Raw genomic sequence first — 18050 nt, 5'->3', positions numbered from 1 at the left:
ACAAAAAAAAAGAAGCTTAATTTTAAAACTAACACCACGAGGGAACGAAGAACGGATTCTCAGTTTTATCTGCCTTCTTCAATACTTTGTCAGGCAAAATAATAATAATAATCATAACTGTACGTATTTAACTTTACAAAATCTTGTATTGAATTCATCAGACAGGATGGGCTGAGAAGGATGGATGCCGTTCCATACCACGGAGGGATGTTGGAAATCACGTCTCTCTGGAAGCCACAGAAAGACAATCTTTATGTTTTGGCAGGGCAAATATTCCTCTTTGCTTTACATCAGAAGGTTCAAAATAGCTTCAGTAGATCATGTGACTCAATAAAACATCTGGATCTGGCATGGAACAAAGATTTGATAGGTATATTTGGAAATACTGCCCCTGGATTAGATACAGAACACCCAATGGCATGTTGTAAGAGGAGGAGGAGGAGGAGGAGGAGGAGGAGGAGGAGGAGGAGACGACAGGAAAAGGAAAGAGGGAGGAAGAAAGACAGGGAATGGAAAGGAAGCAATAAAAGAAAAAATGAGGCAGGCAGGCAGGCAGGAAGGGAAAAGTAGGAGGAGGAAGAGAGAAGGAGAAGAACAAGGAAGAGAAGGAGAAAGAGAAGAAGAACAAGCAGGAAAAGGAGAGGGAGGAGAGGGAGGAGGTGGAGGAGGAGATGGGAAAAGGAAAGAGGGAGCGAGGAAGGGAGGGATGGAGTGAGGGAGGAAAGAAGACAGGGAATGAGAAGAAAGAAAGAAAAGAAAAATGAGGGGAGGCAGGCAGGAAGGTGTGGGAAGTCACCCCCCCACCCCCCGAGAAGGAAATATTAACAGGGCAGAATATTATATTTCCTCAAAGGATCTTAAAGAGGCTGAAAAGCATGCCCAGTTTTTCTTAATAGCCCCAAGTCTCCCTCCCGCAAGCCGAAACCAGCTCTGTAGAAATGCAGGTGTAAATAATCCATTCAGGAAGGTTGGAGGCCTCCAGCTAGAAGATTAAGAAGACAAAGACCCCTAAAATTTACATACCCCGCCCAAACTTTAAGACAGGACATAATAGGATTAACGCACAGATGCCAAAGGGGCACACCCAGACTCAGGTCAGAATACATGACACAGGAAATACAAAGCCTCAAACAGGAACAGGAAACCACCTAAAGAGCTCCAGAGGGTATAAAAACCCACTCCCTACATGTGGTCTCTCTCTCTTTTCTTCCAGAGCCATCTTTCTGTCTGGCTCTCCTCTTCAATAAACTGCAACCTTCTTTCTAAAGCAGTCGCCATGTTGTTTATTCCCAGCTTGGACTGAACCCTGATGAAGACTTTTCCATCAACAAAGGAAAAAGGAGGAGGAGAAGAGAAGAAAACAAGAAGGGAAGGAGATAGAGATGAAGAACAAACAAGAGAAGTAGGTGGAAGAGGAGGAGACAGGATTAGGAAAGGGAGGGAGGGAGGAAGGAAGGAAGGAAGGAAGGAAGGAAGGAAGGAAGGAAGACGGAATGAGAAGAAAGTAAAAAACAGAAGGCAGGCAGGAAGGGAAAAGGAGGAGGAGGAGGAGGAGGAGAAGAAGAGGAGGAGAAGAACAAGGAAGAGGAGGAGAAAGAGGCGAAGAAGAACAGGGAGGAGGAGGAGAGGGAGGAGGAGGAGGAGGAGAGTAAGGAAGAGGAGGAGGAGAAGGAGAGGGAGGAGGAGGAGAGTAAGGAAGAGGAGGAGGAGGAGAAAGGAGAGGAGGAGAGTAAGGAAGAGGAGGAGAAAGAAGGAGTGGGAGGAGGAGGAGAGTAAGGAAGAGGAGGAGGAGGAGAAAGGAGAAGGAGGAGGGGAGGAGAGGGAGGAAAGTAAGGAAGAGGAGGAGGAGAAGGAGAGGAAGGAGGGGGAGAGTAAGGAAGAGGAGGAGGAGAAAGAAGGAGCGGGAGGAGGAGGAGAGTAAGGAAGAGGAGGAGGAGAAAGAAGGAGCGGGGGGAGGAGGAGGAGAGTAAGGAAGAGGAGGAGAAAGAAGGAGCGGGAGGAGGAGGAGAGTAAGGAAGAGGAGGAGGAGAAGGAGAGGGAGGAGGGGGAGGAGAGTAAGGAAGAGGAGGAGGAGGAGAAAGAAGGAGCGGGGGGAGGAGGAGGAGAGTAAGGAAGAGGAGGAAAAAGAAGGAGCGGGAGGAGGAGGAGAGTAAGGAAGAGGAGGAGGAGAAGGAGAGGGAGGAGGGGGAGGAGAGTAAGGAAGAGGAGGAGGAGGAGAAAGGAGAGGAGGAGGGGAAGGAGAGTAAGGAAGAGGAGGAGGAGAAAGGAGAGGGAGGAGGGGGAGGAGAGTAAGGAAGAGGAGGAGGAGGAGAAAGAAGGAGCGGGAGGAGGAGGAAGGCATGTGTGTTTCAATATTGGAGTAGGAACAGATTAAAACTACATTCGATACTAATGTCACGGTCCTTCCCCCTTTCCCATTCTTCTGCTCCTGGAGACTCTTCTCCTCCCCTCTCTCCATCTCCACCACCTTCCAGCAGGAGACACCTGGTCCTTGTTTAGGCCCCGGGGAGTGTTGTCTTCCCCACAAACCAAACCAGCCCGTCCCTGGAGGGTTATCCTTGAAGCCAGAGGAGAGACACGGCGAGGACGACGGTGAAGCACAGGGCACCAAACTCCGCAGCGGCTGCCTGACCCGCCCCCACGTTGCACAAATCCGTGTGACAGCAATAGTCGGGGTGGTTGTCGCCAATGGCATCCGGCTCAGAGGGCACACAGGTTTTGGAACAAGATTTGCTGACTGTGATGTTTCCAAAAAAGGGGAAACCTGGGGGAGATCAGTAATGACAAGGGTAAGAGGTGGTGGGGGAGGGAAGGAAATAAATAATAATAACCAGGGTGTTGTGTTTTTTTTTGTCATAGAACACCCAGAACGGAGTTCTGGCACCTTTTTTGGATGGAACCTTGAAGGGTAGGCAAGGTGGGTTGTATGACATGTGTGAGTTCCGGCACCTTTTTCTTTTACAAAAAAAGCACTGTGTCTGTCTGTCTGTCTATCTATCTATCTATCTATCTATCTATCTATCTATCTATCTATCTATCTATCTATCTATCTATATCTATCTTATCTATCTGTCTGTCTGTCTGTCTATCTATCTTTCTATCTATCTATCTATCTACAGTATCTATCTATCTATCTATCTATCTATCTATCTATCTGTCATCTATCTATCTATCTATCTATCTATCTATCTGTTATCTATCTATCTATCTATCTATCTATCTATCTATCTATCTATCTATCTATCTATCTATCTAGATATCTAGATATCTATCTATCTGTCATCTATTTCACCTATCCTTCTATCTTCTATCTTATCTCTCTCTCTCTCTCTCTGTCAGTCCCTCCCTCCCTCCCTCCCTGTCTGTCTGTCTATCTATCTATCTATCTATCTATCTATCTATCTATCTATCTATCTATCTATCTATCTATCTATCTATCTATCTATCTATCTATCCAGGGCTTTTTTTCTCATAGAACGCTCATAACGGAGTTCTGGCACCTTTTTTGGATGGAACCTTGTAGGGTAGGCAAGGTGGGTTGTATGACATGGGTGAGTTCCGGCACCTTTTTCTTTTAACAAAAAAGCACTGATAATAACAATTATTATAATAACTGTGATGTTCAGAAGGAGCCCAGCCAGTGGTGGGATTCAGCCGGTTCGCACCACTTCGGCAGAACCGGTAGCTGATTTTTTTGTTTTGCCCAGGCTGGACTTCCGGAAGCGACATCCATGCAGAGAACCGGTTGTTCCCATATTGGAATCCCACCACTGAGCCCAGCTTATCATTAGAATAAACCAAGATTCTTACTCTCAGGGGTTACTCAGGCCATAGAAAGGAAAGCCTGGAGCTGCTGATTGGATCTGGACCTTTCCCCACATCCTGCCCAGCCAGGAAGGACAATGAAACATCTTTTGGGGTCTCTCATGGTCCACTGAGAATTTGAGCTCTCTCTCAGACACATTGTTTCTATTATAAATCAATAAAATTCTCTCTCTTTCTCCAAAGCACCAGAGGGAAGGACGAGAAACAATGGTTGGAAACTGACCAAAAAGAGAAGCAACCTGGAATTAAGGAGAAACTTCCTAACAGGGAGGACAATCAACCAGTGGAACAGCTTGCCACCAGAAATCCTGGGTGCTCCATCACTGGAGGCTTGAGCAAGGGGTTAGACTAGAAGACCTCCAAGGTCCCTTCCAGCTTCTATTCTATTCTATTCTATTCTATTCTATTCTATTCTATTCTATTCTATTCTATTCTATTCTATTCTATTCTATTCTATTCTATTATTTCATTCCATATATTCTATTCTACTCTACTCTACTCTACTCTACTCTACTCTACTCTACTCTACTCTTCTCTACTCTACTCTACTCTACTCTACTCTACTCTACTCTACTCTACTCTACTCTATTCTATTTCATTCCATATACTCTACTCTACTCTACTCTACTCTACTCTACTCTACTCTACTCTACTCTACTCTACTCTATTCTATTCTATTCTATTCTATTCTATTCTATTCTATTCTATTCTATTCTATTCTATTCTATTCTATTCTATTCTATTCTATTCTATTTCATTCCATATAGTCTATTCTACTCTACTCTACTCTACTCTACTCTACTCTACTCTACTCTATCCCTTCCTCTCTCCCCACATATATATCATCTTCACATTAATCTGTCAATCTTTCTATCTTAAATTCCTTCCTTCCTTCCTTCCTTCCTTCCTTCCTTCCTTCCTTCCTTCCTTCCTTCCTTCCTTCCTTCCTTCCTTCCCTCCTCTGTAAATTAATATATTTCTGACTTCACTTATCAGTCTGGGCTGGTCCAGGCTTGAATTCCCAAATTTGTTGGGTTCATACAACACACTAAACCATTTTTTTTTCTTTTTCCCATGGCTCCCAGCTCAACCTAAGCAAGCATAGCCATTCGGGAAGCTGCAGAGGTGACTTTTTGATGCAATTCGATGTGTTGCGTAAAACCAGCCCTGAGGGGTTAAATATTTATTTACCGGAAGAGAAGTAAGCCTTGAAATATTAGCTCAAACTCTTCACTTAGTAATCTATCAATCTTTCCATCTTAAACCTCCTTCCTTCCTTCTACTGTAAATCAATATATTTCTGACCACTTATCAGTCTGTTATTTTTAAATCTCTCTCTCTCTCTCTCTCTCTCTCTCTCTCTCTCTCTCTCTCTCTCTCTCTCTCTCTCTCTCTCTCTCTCTCTCTCTCTCTCTCTCTCTCTCTCTCTCTCTCTCTCCACTTATCTATCATCTTCACATCAGGCTGTCAATATTCATTTACCAGAAGAGAAGAAAGCCTTGAAATATTAGTTCAAACTTTTCACGGGCTTAAAAAAAAAAAAGCCACATGAGGTAACTCAGTTAACCTGGTTAAAGGTCAGTCCAGCACATTTTTTCCCCTTTCTTCTCCTTTTAATTTGGAGCTTTCAAGTTTTGTCCATGCTCCATCAATCTATCACAATCCCCAGCGACAGTCTGTCTGTCCAGCTCCCTTCGTGTCCTTGATTTAATCTTGATTTATTATTGGTTGTATTTTTACAATGGATGATTTTACTGTTATTTTTTTTCCCCAATTTACAGGTGCTCCTTCACGTACGACACAACTGAGGCCACGCTTCTGTCTGCTAAGTGAGACAGTTGTTCAGTGAGTTTCATCCTCTTTGAAGACTTTTCTTGCCATGGTGGTTAAGTGAAGCACTGTAGTTGTTTAAGTTAGAAAATATGGTGGTTAAGTGAATCTGGAATAGAACAGAGCTGGAAGGGACCCTGAAGGTCTTCTAGTCCAGCCCCCTGCTCAAGCAGGAGAACCTATACCAGTGATGGCAAACCTTTTAGAGACCGAATGCCCAAACTGCAAGCCAAAATCCACTTATGTGTTGTCGGGTGCCGGGTGGGCGTGGCCCATTGGGTGGGCGTGGCCATTTGGGTGGGCGTGGCCATTTGGGTGGGCATGGCCCATTGGGTGGGCATGGCCGCGGTGGTAAAGGCAGACTGGGTGGGACTAAAAAGTTCAATCAATCAATTCCAACTTTGCTAGATCTTTTTTTCCCCGCAAGAAGTTGAAATTGAATCGATTGAACCATATTTTTTTTTGCACACAGCAGCAAAAACGTTTTATAAAACCCAGCTGAAGGCCTAGGACTGGGGCAACGGTGCACGTGCCCACAGAGAGGGCTCTGCGTGCCACCTGTGGCACACGTGCCATAGGTTCACCGCCACTGACCTATGCCATCTCAGACAAGTGACTGTCTAGCTAGCATCTTCTTAAAAACCTCCAATGATGGAGCGCCCACGATTTCTGGGTGATATATAACTAATAAATGGGTTGGAAATCTCCTTTCCATGGGGGGTTTTGTAACACAGTTACAAATGTCCAGTCTCTTCTTAAAAACCTCCAGTGATGGAGCACCCACAACCTCTGGTGGCAAGCTGTTCCACTGGCTAATTGTCCTCACTGTTAGGAAGTTTTCCCTTAATTCCAGAGCCTTGGTGGAGCAGTGGGCTAATGCCTCCTTAAGTAACACCAGCTGCCTGCAATTAGTGCAGGTTCGCATCCCACCAGGCTCAAGGTTGACTCAGCTTTCCATCCTTCCCAGGTAGGTAAAATGAGGACCCAGATTGTTGGGGGCAATAAGCTGACTTTATAATAATGCCGCTTGGGGGGGGGGTGCGAAAGCCCTAATAAGCAGGCATATACATAGAATGAAGGCTATTGCTAAGCACATTTAATTTGTGCTTAGATTGTAAGCCGCCCTGAGTCTTCGGAGAAGGGCGGGATATAAATGGGATTAAAATAAATAAATAAATAAATAAATAAATAAATAAATAAATAAATAAATAAATAAATAAATAAATAAATAAATAAATAAATTCCAGGTTGATTCTCTCCTTGATTAGTTTCCATCTGTTGCTTCTTGTTCTGCCTTCTTGATTCGATCCCTCTCTCAAGGCAACCTAGGGCTGCATCGGCTTTTTTGGCTGCTGCTGCACACTATTGGCTCATCTTAGAATCCATGATGTAGGTGTGCCTGCAGCATGGATTCCAAGACACCATTGTCCCTGAAATGAGCATAAACTGCTCAGAAACCCATCAGCCCACAGAAGCAATGAAAACAGCTTTTTTTTTGCTGCCTGAAAGTTTCAGTACAAAGGTAAACCCTGGAGCAAAAGAAGTAAGGTGAATGCACAGGTGAGCTGCGTCTCACCTGAATCCACCGAGTGGACCGTTGTCGTGCAAGCAGTGGTGTTCTCTGGGCAGGGGGTGACGGCGAGGCAGTAGCTGACATCCATGGGTTCACTGCAGGTGTAACACCGCAAAGCGACAACTACAACACCAGAGAAGAAGACCAGAATCACCAGGGTGGGGAGACTCGCTTTCTAGCAAGACTGAGATTGACATCCTGACAATCTGGTGTAAGCAAGTGAAGGTTAGCTTTTCACTTTTGTAGAATGGAATGGAGTGGAGTGGAGTGGAATGGAGTGGAGTGGGGTGGAGTTGAATAGAATAGGATAGAATAGAACGAAACGGAATAGAACAGAACAAAACAGAACAGAAAATATGGAATGGAACACAACAGAATAGAATAGAAAAGAAAATATGGAACGGAACATAATAGAATAGAATAGAATAGAATAGAATAGAATAGAATAGAATAGAATAGAATAGAATAGAATAGAATAGAATAGAATGGAATAGAATGGAATGGAATGGAATGGAATAGAATGGAATAGAATGGAATAGAATAGAATAGAATAGAATAGAATAGAATAGAATAGAATAGAATAGAATAGAATAGAATAGAATGGAATGGAATGGAATGGAATGGAATGGAATGGAATGGAATGGAATGGAATGGAATAGAATAGAATAGAATAGAATAGAATAGAATAGAATAGAATAGAATAGAATAGAATAGAATAGAATAGAATAGAATAGAATAGAATAGAATATGGAAATAAGAATAGAATAGAATAGAATAGAATAGAATAGAATAGAATAGAATAGAATAGAATAGAATAGAATAGAATAGAATAGAATGGAATGGAATGGAATGGAATAGAATAGAATAGAATAGAATAGAATGGAATGGAATGGAATGGAATGGAATGGAACGGAATGAAACGGAATGGAACAGAACAGAACAGAATAGAAAATATGGAACAGAACAGAAAATAGAACAGAACAGAGAATAGAATAGAAAAGAGAAGAGAAGAGAAGAGAAAATATGGAACAGAATGGAATAAAATAGAATGGTTGTCCAATCTCTTCCTAAAAACTTCCAGTTGTGAATGCACTAACAATATATGCAGGTGATCCTCGACTTACATCTGCAATCAAACCCAACATTTCTGTTGTTAGGTGAGACAGTCGTTAAGAGAATCTTGCCCCATTTTATGACCTTTCTTGTCATAGTGGTTAAAGGGATCACCGCAGTTGCTAGATTAGTAACCTGGTTGTTCAGCGAATCCAAGCTTCCCCGTGGACTTTTGCCTGTTGGGAGGTCGCAACCGTCATAAATACAAGTCAGTTGCCAAACATCTGAATTTGGATCATGTGACCTCAGGGATGCTGCAAATGTCGTAAGTGTGAAAAACGGTCATAAGTCATATGCTTCAGCACCGTTGTAACTTGGAAGGGCCACTGAATGAACTCTTGTAAGTTGCTTGTAGCTACCTGTAGTTCAGTTCGAGTTCCTCTGTTATAACTGGAAATAGGCTGTGAGGTTCCATCTTGGAATACACATTCTTAAATTGCTAGAGACTAGAAGACCTCAAAGGGCCCTCCCAACCCTATTATTCTATGTTCTAAAGTCCAGTGACCGTTCCAAGTTACAACGCCGCTGGAAAAAAGTGACTTACGGCTGTGTTTCATACTTAGGGTTGGTTGCGGCATCCTCCATAGTCATGTGATCCAAATTCAGACGCTTGACAACTGACTTGTACTTATGACAGTTGACAGGTCCTAGGGCAGGGGTAGGCAACCTTGGCTCTTTTATGACTTGTGGACTTCAGCTCCCAGAATTCCTGAGCCAGCATGACTCAGCTTGGAAATCTCTCCCTTTCCCCTCAGCATGGCTGGCTGAGGAATTCTGGGAGTTGAAGTCCACAAGTTATGAGGGGGCCATTGTTCCCCATGCTGGCTGAGGAAGTCTGGGAGTTGAAGTCCACGAGTCATAAAAGAGACATAGTTCCCCCGTGCTGACTCAGGAATTCTGGGAGTTGAAGACCACAAGTCATGAAGGGGCCATTGTTCCTCATGCTGGCTCAGGAATTCTGGGAGTTGAAGACCACAAGTCATGAAGGGGCCATTGTTCCCCCATGCTGACTCAGGAATTCTGGGAGTTGAAGACCACAAGTTATGAAGGGGCCATTGTTCCCCATGCTGGCTCAGGAATTCTGGGAGTTGAAGACCACAAGTCATGAAGGGGCCATTGTTCCCCATGCTGGCTGAGGAATTCTGGGAGTTGAAGTCCATGAGTCATAAAAGAGCCAAGGTTGCCTAACCCTGTCCTAGGGTCATGTGATGTCCCCTTTTGTGACCTTCCGGCAAGCAAAGTCAATGGGGGAGGCCATTTCACAGCCGTCTGGCTAATTTCACAACTGCAGTGATTCACTTAACAAACGTCTCGCTTCGCCACATGAACTTTGGGCTCAATTTTGGGTGTAAATTGAGGACCACCTCTCTACATGCTCCCATAGAAGTAAAAAGCTGAGGTTTTATGTTATTGTCTTATTCTACTGCACCCAAAGGAATCGGAAGTCAATGCTTCCCCCCCCCACACTTCTCTTTCACCCTATACTTTCCCCCCCTTCCCCTTTCCCTCCCTTATCCTCCCGTTATTTCGTTTTGTATTTTGGTATTTTACGTTGTATTTGGATAAAGTAAGAAAATGTTGAAACCAGGAAAAAACAAAACCCAAGAAATGGATCCGGGAAATCTGTTGGAAGAGCAACTAAATCTGCCACTTTCGTGGAAGTAACTTACCTTTGAAGTCGGCATGCAGCAGGCTTTCTGAATTTCGCCTTGGCTGAGTTCATTCCACACTCTTAACTAGGCTAACTTTAGGGTGAACCAACATTTCCCATTATTAAAAGGCATTGTAAAAAGGATTCACCACCTCCACCTACCTGTATTGGGCATTCTTTACAACCTCACACATTGGACGTCAAAGAACACGATCCCAGAGACCAGTTCTTTCAATCAATCAATCAATCAATCAACCAATCAATCAGAATAGATCTGGAAGGGACCTTGGAGGTCTTCTAGTCCAACCCCCTGCTCAAGCAGGAGACCCTATACCATTTCAGACCAGTGGCTGTCCAGTTCCAGTGATGAAGCACCCACAACTTCTGGTGACAAGCTGTTCCACTGGTTAACTTTCGAGGTGTTTCTCTTTATTTCCAGGATCCAGGAAATAGCTTTGCTTCTTCTTCTTCTTCTTCTTCTTCTTCTTCTTCTTCTTCTTCTTCTTCTCCTCCTCCTCCTCCTCCTCCTCCTCTCCTCCTTCTCCTCCTCCTCCTCCTCCTCCTCCTCCTTCCTCCTCCTCCTCCTCCTCCTCTTCCTCCTCCTCCTCCTCCACTACCACCACACTTTTCTCACCCAATGTAGAAACGACCACCCTTGCCCAAGGTTCAGTGCCTCCTCTTTTTACCTTGTCCAAATATTTCTCCATGAAATTTGATCTTACCAAGGTCTACAGCCGCTGCAAAAATCAGCCAGGTAGCCAGAGATACTTTCATCATTGCACAGAAAAGTGCCGTACACCCGCAGACCTTCCTTGGACTGAGCTCAACAACACAGTCAAGGAGAACAGGTTTGCTCAGTTCTCAAGAAGGCGATCCCCCTTGGATGTAGCTCCACCTCCTGTCTTCTCCTCCCCTTCTCTGTTCTCCAAGGGGTGTGCTCAGGAGGAATTAAGGGGAAGAAAAGAGTTGGGTCAACAAAGGTTGGACCAGAATGGATATGAACTTGAACCTTCAAGGTTGGCAAGGAGGTCCTTGGTTGAGAACCATGTGGACAGACCCATGAATTGTAGTGCCTTTTTAAGGAGGGGTTGGGCAAAAGGCACCCCAATGGATTGAAAAAAAAAATCAGTCAAGTTTGATGTTTCCACTCTTCGGGTGTCTTCAAGGAGATGTCTCAATTTGGGTTCCAGCACTGAACAGAAATGGGCTCTATGGTGCCAACCTTTCCTTCTCAATCCAAATTAATATGAAAACTAAATCATAAAGATACTGAATGCTGAAAATGCATTTGGGCTGAATCTTTCAATCCGTGCAGATTGGGATTGTTAAAACGCAGGGGCGTGTGCATGGGGGAAAAAAAATCTCCGGGTCGGATCAATTTTCCAAATTCATCCCAATGGCCCAATCAAAACAGACTCAGAATATCCTCCCACCTTTGAAATGGGCAATGCTTCTCCAGCCATCTGCAAAAATTACTTAGCTTAACTCTTCCCTACTACAGTGGGTAAAACAACACAGCAATTTGTATTGACTTGGATGAATTTGGTACCACCCCTCAAAATTCAGGACCTTGTGGAATAAATCAATATAGTATGGTATAGTGTAGTGTAGCGTAGAATTATATAATAATGTAATTAATACAATACAATACAATACAATACAATACAATACAATACAATACAATACAATACAATACAATACAATACAATACAATACAATACAATACAATACAATACAATACAATACAATACAATACAATACAATACAATACAATACAATACAATATATGTAAGGCAAGGCAAGGCAAGGCAAGATAACATAACAACATAACATAACATAATATTGGAATGGAGTGGAATGGAGTAGAGTGGAACGGAACAGAACAGAACAGTTGGAAGGGACCCTGGAGGTCGTCTAGTCCAACCCCCTGCTCAGGCAGGAAAGCCTATATACCATTTCAGACAAATGGCTGCCCAGTCTCTTCTTAAAAACTTCCAGTATTGCAAAATTCACAGCTTCCAGAGGCAGGTAGTTCCTCTGGTTAATTGTCCTCAGTGTTAGGAAATTTCTCCTTAGTTCTGGGTTGCTTCTCTCTTTGCTCACTTTCCATCCATTGCTTCTTAAATTAAATTTGATAAACTCGAATTCTTTTAGGCTTAATCATTTTAAATGTAATACATAAATAAATGCAGTTAAATTTAATTCTTAAACCTAATGCAACGTCATTAAATTATTAAATTAAAATTTGATAGAGGAAATAATAATAATAATCATAATAATCATAATAATCATAATAATCACAATCATAATCATAATCATAATCATAATCATAATCATAATCATAATCATAATCATAATCATCATCATCATCATCATCATAATAATAATAATATAAAGTTGGAAGGGACCTTGGAGGTCATCTAGACCAACCCCCTGCTCAGGCAGGAAACCCTATACTATTTCAGACAAATGGCTGTCCAGTCTCTTCTTAAAAACTTCCAGTGTTGGAGCATCCACAACCTCTGGAGGCAGGTTGTTCCACTGGTTAGTTGTTCTAACTGTCAGGAAGTTTCTCCTTAGTTCCAGGTTGCTTCTCTCCTTGACTAGTTTCCATCCGTTGCTTCTTGTCTTTGCCTTCAGGTGCTTTGGAGAATAGCTTGACTCCCTCTTCTTTGGGGCAGCCCCTGAGATATTGGAACACGGCTATCATGTCACCCCTCACCCTTCTCTTCATTAAACTAGACAGACCCAATTCCAGCAGCCGTTCCTTATATGTTTTAGCCTCCAGTCCCCTAATCATCTTTGTTGCTCTTCTCTGTACTCTTTCTAGAGTCTCAACATCTTTTTTACATCATGGTGACCAAAACTGGATGCAGTATTCCAGGTGTGGCCTTACCAAGGCCTTGTAAAGTGGTATTAGTACTTCACGTGATCTTGATTCTATCCCTCTGTTAATGCAGCCTAGCACTGTGTTGGCTTTTTTGGCAGCTGCAGCACACTGCTGGCTCATATTGAAGTGATTGTCTACTAAGACTCCGAGATCCCTCTCACAGTTATTACTATTGAGCAAGGTACCCCCTATGCTATACCTATGCATTTGGTTTTTCTTGCCTAAATGTAGAACCTTACTTTTTTCACCATTGAATTTCATTTTGTTAGATAGTGCCCAGTGTTCGAGTCTGTCCAGATCCTCCTGTATTTTAAGCCTATCTTCTGGAGTATTGGCTATTCCTGCCAGCTTGGTGTCATCTGCAAATTTGATGAGTTCCCCATCTATCCCCTCGTCCAAATTGTTGATGAAGATGTTGAAGAGCAGTGGGCCCAGAACAGAGCCCTGGGGCACCCCACTACACACTTCCCAACATATAGATGTGGTTCCATTGAGGACCACGCACTGAGTACGGCCGGTCAGCCAGCTACGAATCCATCTGGTGGTGATGCTATCTAACCCACATTTTCTACTTCCCCTGCCCAGGTTTTGACTGGGATGGAGTCAGTGGTTGCTTTCTTTGAAAATTTGTGTTAAGCCTGCTGTAGGATGGGTGTTATTTCCATGTCTGGGTTTCCATTTCAAGATGGCAGGAAAGCTTAGAATTTGTATGGGATCCCCTGGTGCTCTCTGAGCTTGGTTGTTTTCTTGCAGACCTTTCGTGACCCACCTAGGGAACATCATCAGTGACAGAAGGGAGTGGGTTTTCAGAAGAAGAAGAAGAAGAAGAAGAAGAAGAAGAAGAAGAAGAAGAAGAAGAAGAAGAAGAAGAAGAAGAAGAAGAAGAAGAAGAAGAAGAAGAAGAAGAGGAGGAGGAGGAGGAGGAGGAGGAGGAGGAGGAGGAGGAGGAGGAGGAGGAGGACTGTGGAGTCTCTGGTGCTCTCTGAGCTTGGTTGTTTTCTTGCAGACCTTTCATGACCCAACTAGGGAACATCATCAGTGCTAGAAGGGAGTGGGGTTTCCATAGAAGAAGGAGGAGGAGGAGGAGGAGGAGGAGGAGGAGGAGGAGGAGGAGGAGGACTGTGATGTCCCTGTTGCTCTCTGAGCTTGGTTATTTTCTTGCAGACCTTTCGTGACCCAACTAGGGAACATCATCAGTGCTAGAAGGGAGTGGGGTTTACTCTCTGTGTACAAATAAATGACTTGCCCTATGAGGGTTAATGGGAGTGTTCTTGATAGTTCCTTGATTAGGCTGTTATTTACTGATTGATTACATGTCTGAATTGGTAATTCCTTGACTCAGGCACTGGAACCAGTTCTTGGCAACTGTAATCAGAAGTGATTCCACAAATCTGAGGATCTGTTTAATGGAAGAAACAGACCACAAAAACAAGACACGTTGAGGAAACAGGAGAAGGAAGGTCAGAAAAAGACAGTTGAGGCAGGCAATGCATTTATTTCATTCTTCTTTTAATACAATCCGATCTCATTTTGCACTTCCCGGACTAATGTTAAGTGGAACCCAATTATCCTTTGAGTTTGCTGAATTACATTTAAAAAGATCTGTACATTAGAGGCAATTCTATAGTGAGTGAGCCAAAGGCATATATTAGGTGAAATTGCTTGTAAAAACATGTACACCTTAGGAGAAAATTTGCCTACAAATGTTGTTGCGGACTTTTACATTTTAATTGCCATGGGAATGCAGAAATGACTGAATTGATTTTGAGGCTGAAGAAAAATAAAATATGGACCTTGTTGGAAATGAAAACATGAGCGGGGTCTACACAGTAAACCTCGATGTACGACTTCTGTTGCTAAGCGAGACGTTTCTTAAGTGAATGTTCCCCCATTTTATGGCTTTTCCTGCCACAGTTGTTAAGTGAATCACTGCAAGTGCTTAAATTAGCAACCTGGTTCTTAAGTGAACCCGGTCTTCCCATCGACTTAGCTTTGTCAGAAAGTCGTGAAAGGGGATTGTGCACAACCCAGGGGGACACTACAACGGTTGTAAATGTGAGTCAGTTGCCAAGGGTCTGATCACCTTACCACGGGGATGCTGCTGTTGAAAGAAAAATCTTCGTTAGGGTCCAGTCCAAGCTGGGAATAAACAAAATGGAGACTGCTTTAGAAAGAAGATTGTAGTTTATTGAAGATCAGAGCCAGACGGCAATGTGACTCTGGGAAAGATGATCGCACGTAGGAGGGAGTGGTGGGTTTTTATACCTTCTGGGGCTTTTGAAGTTGTTCCCTGTTCCTGTTTGAGGCTTTGTATTTCCTGTGTCATGTACTTTGACCTGAGTCTGAGTGTGCCCTTTTGGTATTGGTGGGTTAATCCTATTATGACCTGCCTTAGAGTTTGGGTGGGGTATGTAGATTTTAGGGGTCTTTGTCTTCCTAATCCCATCAGCTTCTAGCTTCCCACCTCCAACCTTTCTGAAAGGATGATCACATCTGCATTTCTAAAAGCTGGCCTCTGTTGAGTTTCTGCCTGGGTCTATTAAGAAAAACTGGCCTTGCTTTTTTTTTTTTAAATTCCATTTATATCCCGCCCTTCTCCGAAGACTCAGGGCGGCTTAGAAGCTTAGCAGTAGCCTTCATTCTATGTATATGCCTGCTTGTTAGGGCTTTCACACACACCCCAAGCAGCATTATTACAAAGTCAGCTTATTGCCCCCAACAATCTGGGTCCTCATTTTACCTACCTGGGAAGGATGGAAGGCTGAGTCAACCTTGAGCCTGGTGGGACTCGAACCTGCACCAATTGCAGGCAGCTGGTGTTACTTAAGGAGGCATTAGCCCACTGCTCCACCAAGGCTTTAAGATCCTTTGGGGGAATATATTCTGCCTTTTTAATATTCCCCCAAATATTTCTTTCTCTGGATTCTTCCCACACTGCACTGGTCCGTCGTAAGTGGGAAAAAAAGGTCAGCGGTCGCTTTTTTCCAATGCCGTTGTAACTTTGAACAGTCACCAAATGAACCGTCGCCAGTTGAGGACTAACTGTACAATGGAGGATTTTGATGTTTTGGGTTTTTTTTAAAAAAAATTTACTAGCCATTTCTATAAGCACAAACTTATAAGCAAAACCCATTTCGAACAAATGGCTGTCCGGTCTCTTCTTGAAAGCCACGAACGATGGAGCACCTACAGTTTCTGGAGTCAAGCCTTTCCACTGGATAATCCACTTCGTGAACGTTTGAAGTTACAACAGCGCTGAAAAAAGGGACTTAGGACCGTTTTTCACACTTAACGACCATCGCCGCGTCCGTCGTGGTCATGTGATCAAAATTCAGATGCTTGGCGAATGACACACTTTTTTATATATATAGATTTTATTAGTTTTTATAGGGTTAGGGATAAGGCGGGGTCGGGATTAGGGTTGGGGTTAGGGTTAGGATTGGGGTTGGGGTTTTTCAAATAACATTTTCAATATTTAGCAGACAGCATAATGTCTGGGTAGGGACGCGGTGGCTCAGTGGGTTAGGACGCTGAGCTTGTCGATCAGAAGGTCGGCAGTTTGGCGGGTCGAATCCCGAGTGCCGCGTAACAGAGTGAACTCCTGTTACTCGTCCCAGCTTCTGCCAACCTAGCAGTTCGAAAGCACGTAAAAATGCAAGTAGAAAAATAGGGACCACTATGGTGGGAAGGTAACAGCCTTCCGTGCGCCTTTGGCGTCTAGTGATGCCGGCCACATGACCACGGAGACGTCCTCGGACAAGCGCTGACTCTTCAGCTTTGAAACAGAGATGAGCACCGCCCCCTAGAGTCAGAAACGACTAGCACGCATGTGCGGGGGAACCTTTACCTTTACCTTTATAATGTCTGGGTACGTGTATTTAACTAACAGTAACAGATATAGCTAATGATCATAAACAATATGCTTCTTAATCACTCAATAGCCTTCTTCTTGCTAACATATATGCAAAGTTACATATCACGTTCCTCTCTCTCTGACTCGTTTTTCTAGCCATTGACAAATATTATCCCATGTTCTAAAGTACACAGAGTCTCCTTGCTCTCTAATCTTTATAGTCAATCTATCCATTTCTGCACACTCTAGAATTTTCTTAATTAGTACTTCGTCAGTTGGTAAGTTTTCATTTTCGCCCCAATGTTGGGCAAATACAATTCTTGCTGCCGTTAGTATGTGTAGTATTACGAATGACTCACATTTATGACAGTCGCAGTATTCTGGGGTTACACAATCCCCTTTTGCCACCTTATATGACTAGCAGAGTCATTGGGAAAGCCCAGTTCACCTACTGGCAAATAGATGGGGGAGAAATGGAGGTAGTGACAGATTTTGTTTTCCTGGGCTCCAAGATCACCGCAGACAGGGACTGCAGCCAAGAAATTAAAAGATGCTTGCTCCTGGGGAGGAAAGCCATGGCAAATCTAGACAGCACACTAAAAAGCAGAGACATCACCCTGCCAACAAAAGTGCGTATAGTCAAGGCTATGGTCTTCCCAGTTGAAATGTATGGCTGTGAAAGTTGGACCAGAAGAAAGGCCAAGTGCCAAAGAATGGAGGCCTTTGAACTACGGTGCTGGAGAAGACTCCTGCGAGTCCCTCGGACTGCAAGGCGATCAAACTGGTCAGTCCTAGAGGAGATCAACCCTGACTGCTCTTTAGAAGGCCAGATCCTGAAGCTAAAACTCAAATCCTTTGGCCACCTAATGAGAAGGAAGGACTCACTGGAGAAGAGCCTAATGCTGGGAAAGATTGAGGGCAAGAGAAGAAGGGGACGACAGAGAATGAGGTGGCTGGATGGAGTCACTGAAGCAGGAGGCGTGAGCTTAAATGGACTCCAGAAGATGGTGGAGGACAGGAAGGCCTGGAGGAACGTTGTCCATGGGGTCACGAGGGGTTGGACACGACTTCACAACTAACAACAATTAACAACTGCTGCAATTCACAACGGTGGCAAGTAAGGTTGTAATGTGGAGCAAAACTCACTTAACAGATGTCCCATTTAGCCACATCAATTTTGGGTTCAGGTGTGGCTGGGTACACCCTGCATAGGGTTTCCTGCTTGAGCAGGGGGTTGGACTAGAGGACCTCCAGGGTCCCTTCCAGCTCTGTAACTCTGAGGTGGGAATTTGTTGCACTTTCAAAATCAAGCATG

General features: G+C 43.7%; 1 protein-coding gene across 1 annotated transcript; it reads right to left on the bottom strand.

Moving 5' to 3' along the window:
- Window positions 1–2552: 2552 nt before the first annotated feature.
- Window positions 2553–10769, bottom strand: LOC308664936 (ly6/PLAUR domain-containing protein 2-like; the record flags this gene model as incomplete). Its single annotated transcript, XM_081322488.1, has 3 exons — window positions 2553–2764; window positions 7232–7351; window positions 10715–10769. 3 exons carry the CDS (start codon window positions 10767–10769, stop codon window positions 2553–2555), a joined length of 387 nt encoding a protein of 128 aa, XP_081178614.1.
- Between the last annotated feature and the right edge of the window lie 7281 nt (window positions 10770–18050).

The sequence above is a fragment of the Vipera berus genome (assembly GCF_964194415.1).
Source record: "Vipera berus genome assembly, chromosome: 3".
Lineage (NCBI taxonomy): Eukaryota > Metazoa > Chordata > Lepidosauria > Squamata > Viperidae > Vipera > Vipera berus.
This window is presented reverse-complemented; position numbering and strand designations above follow the sequence as displayed.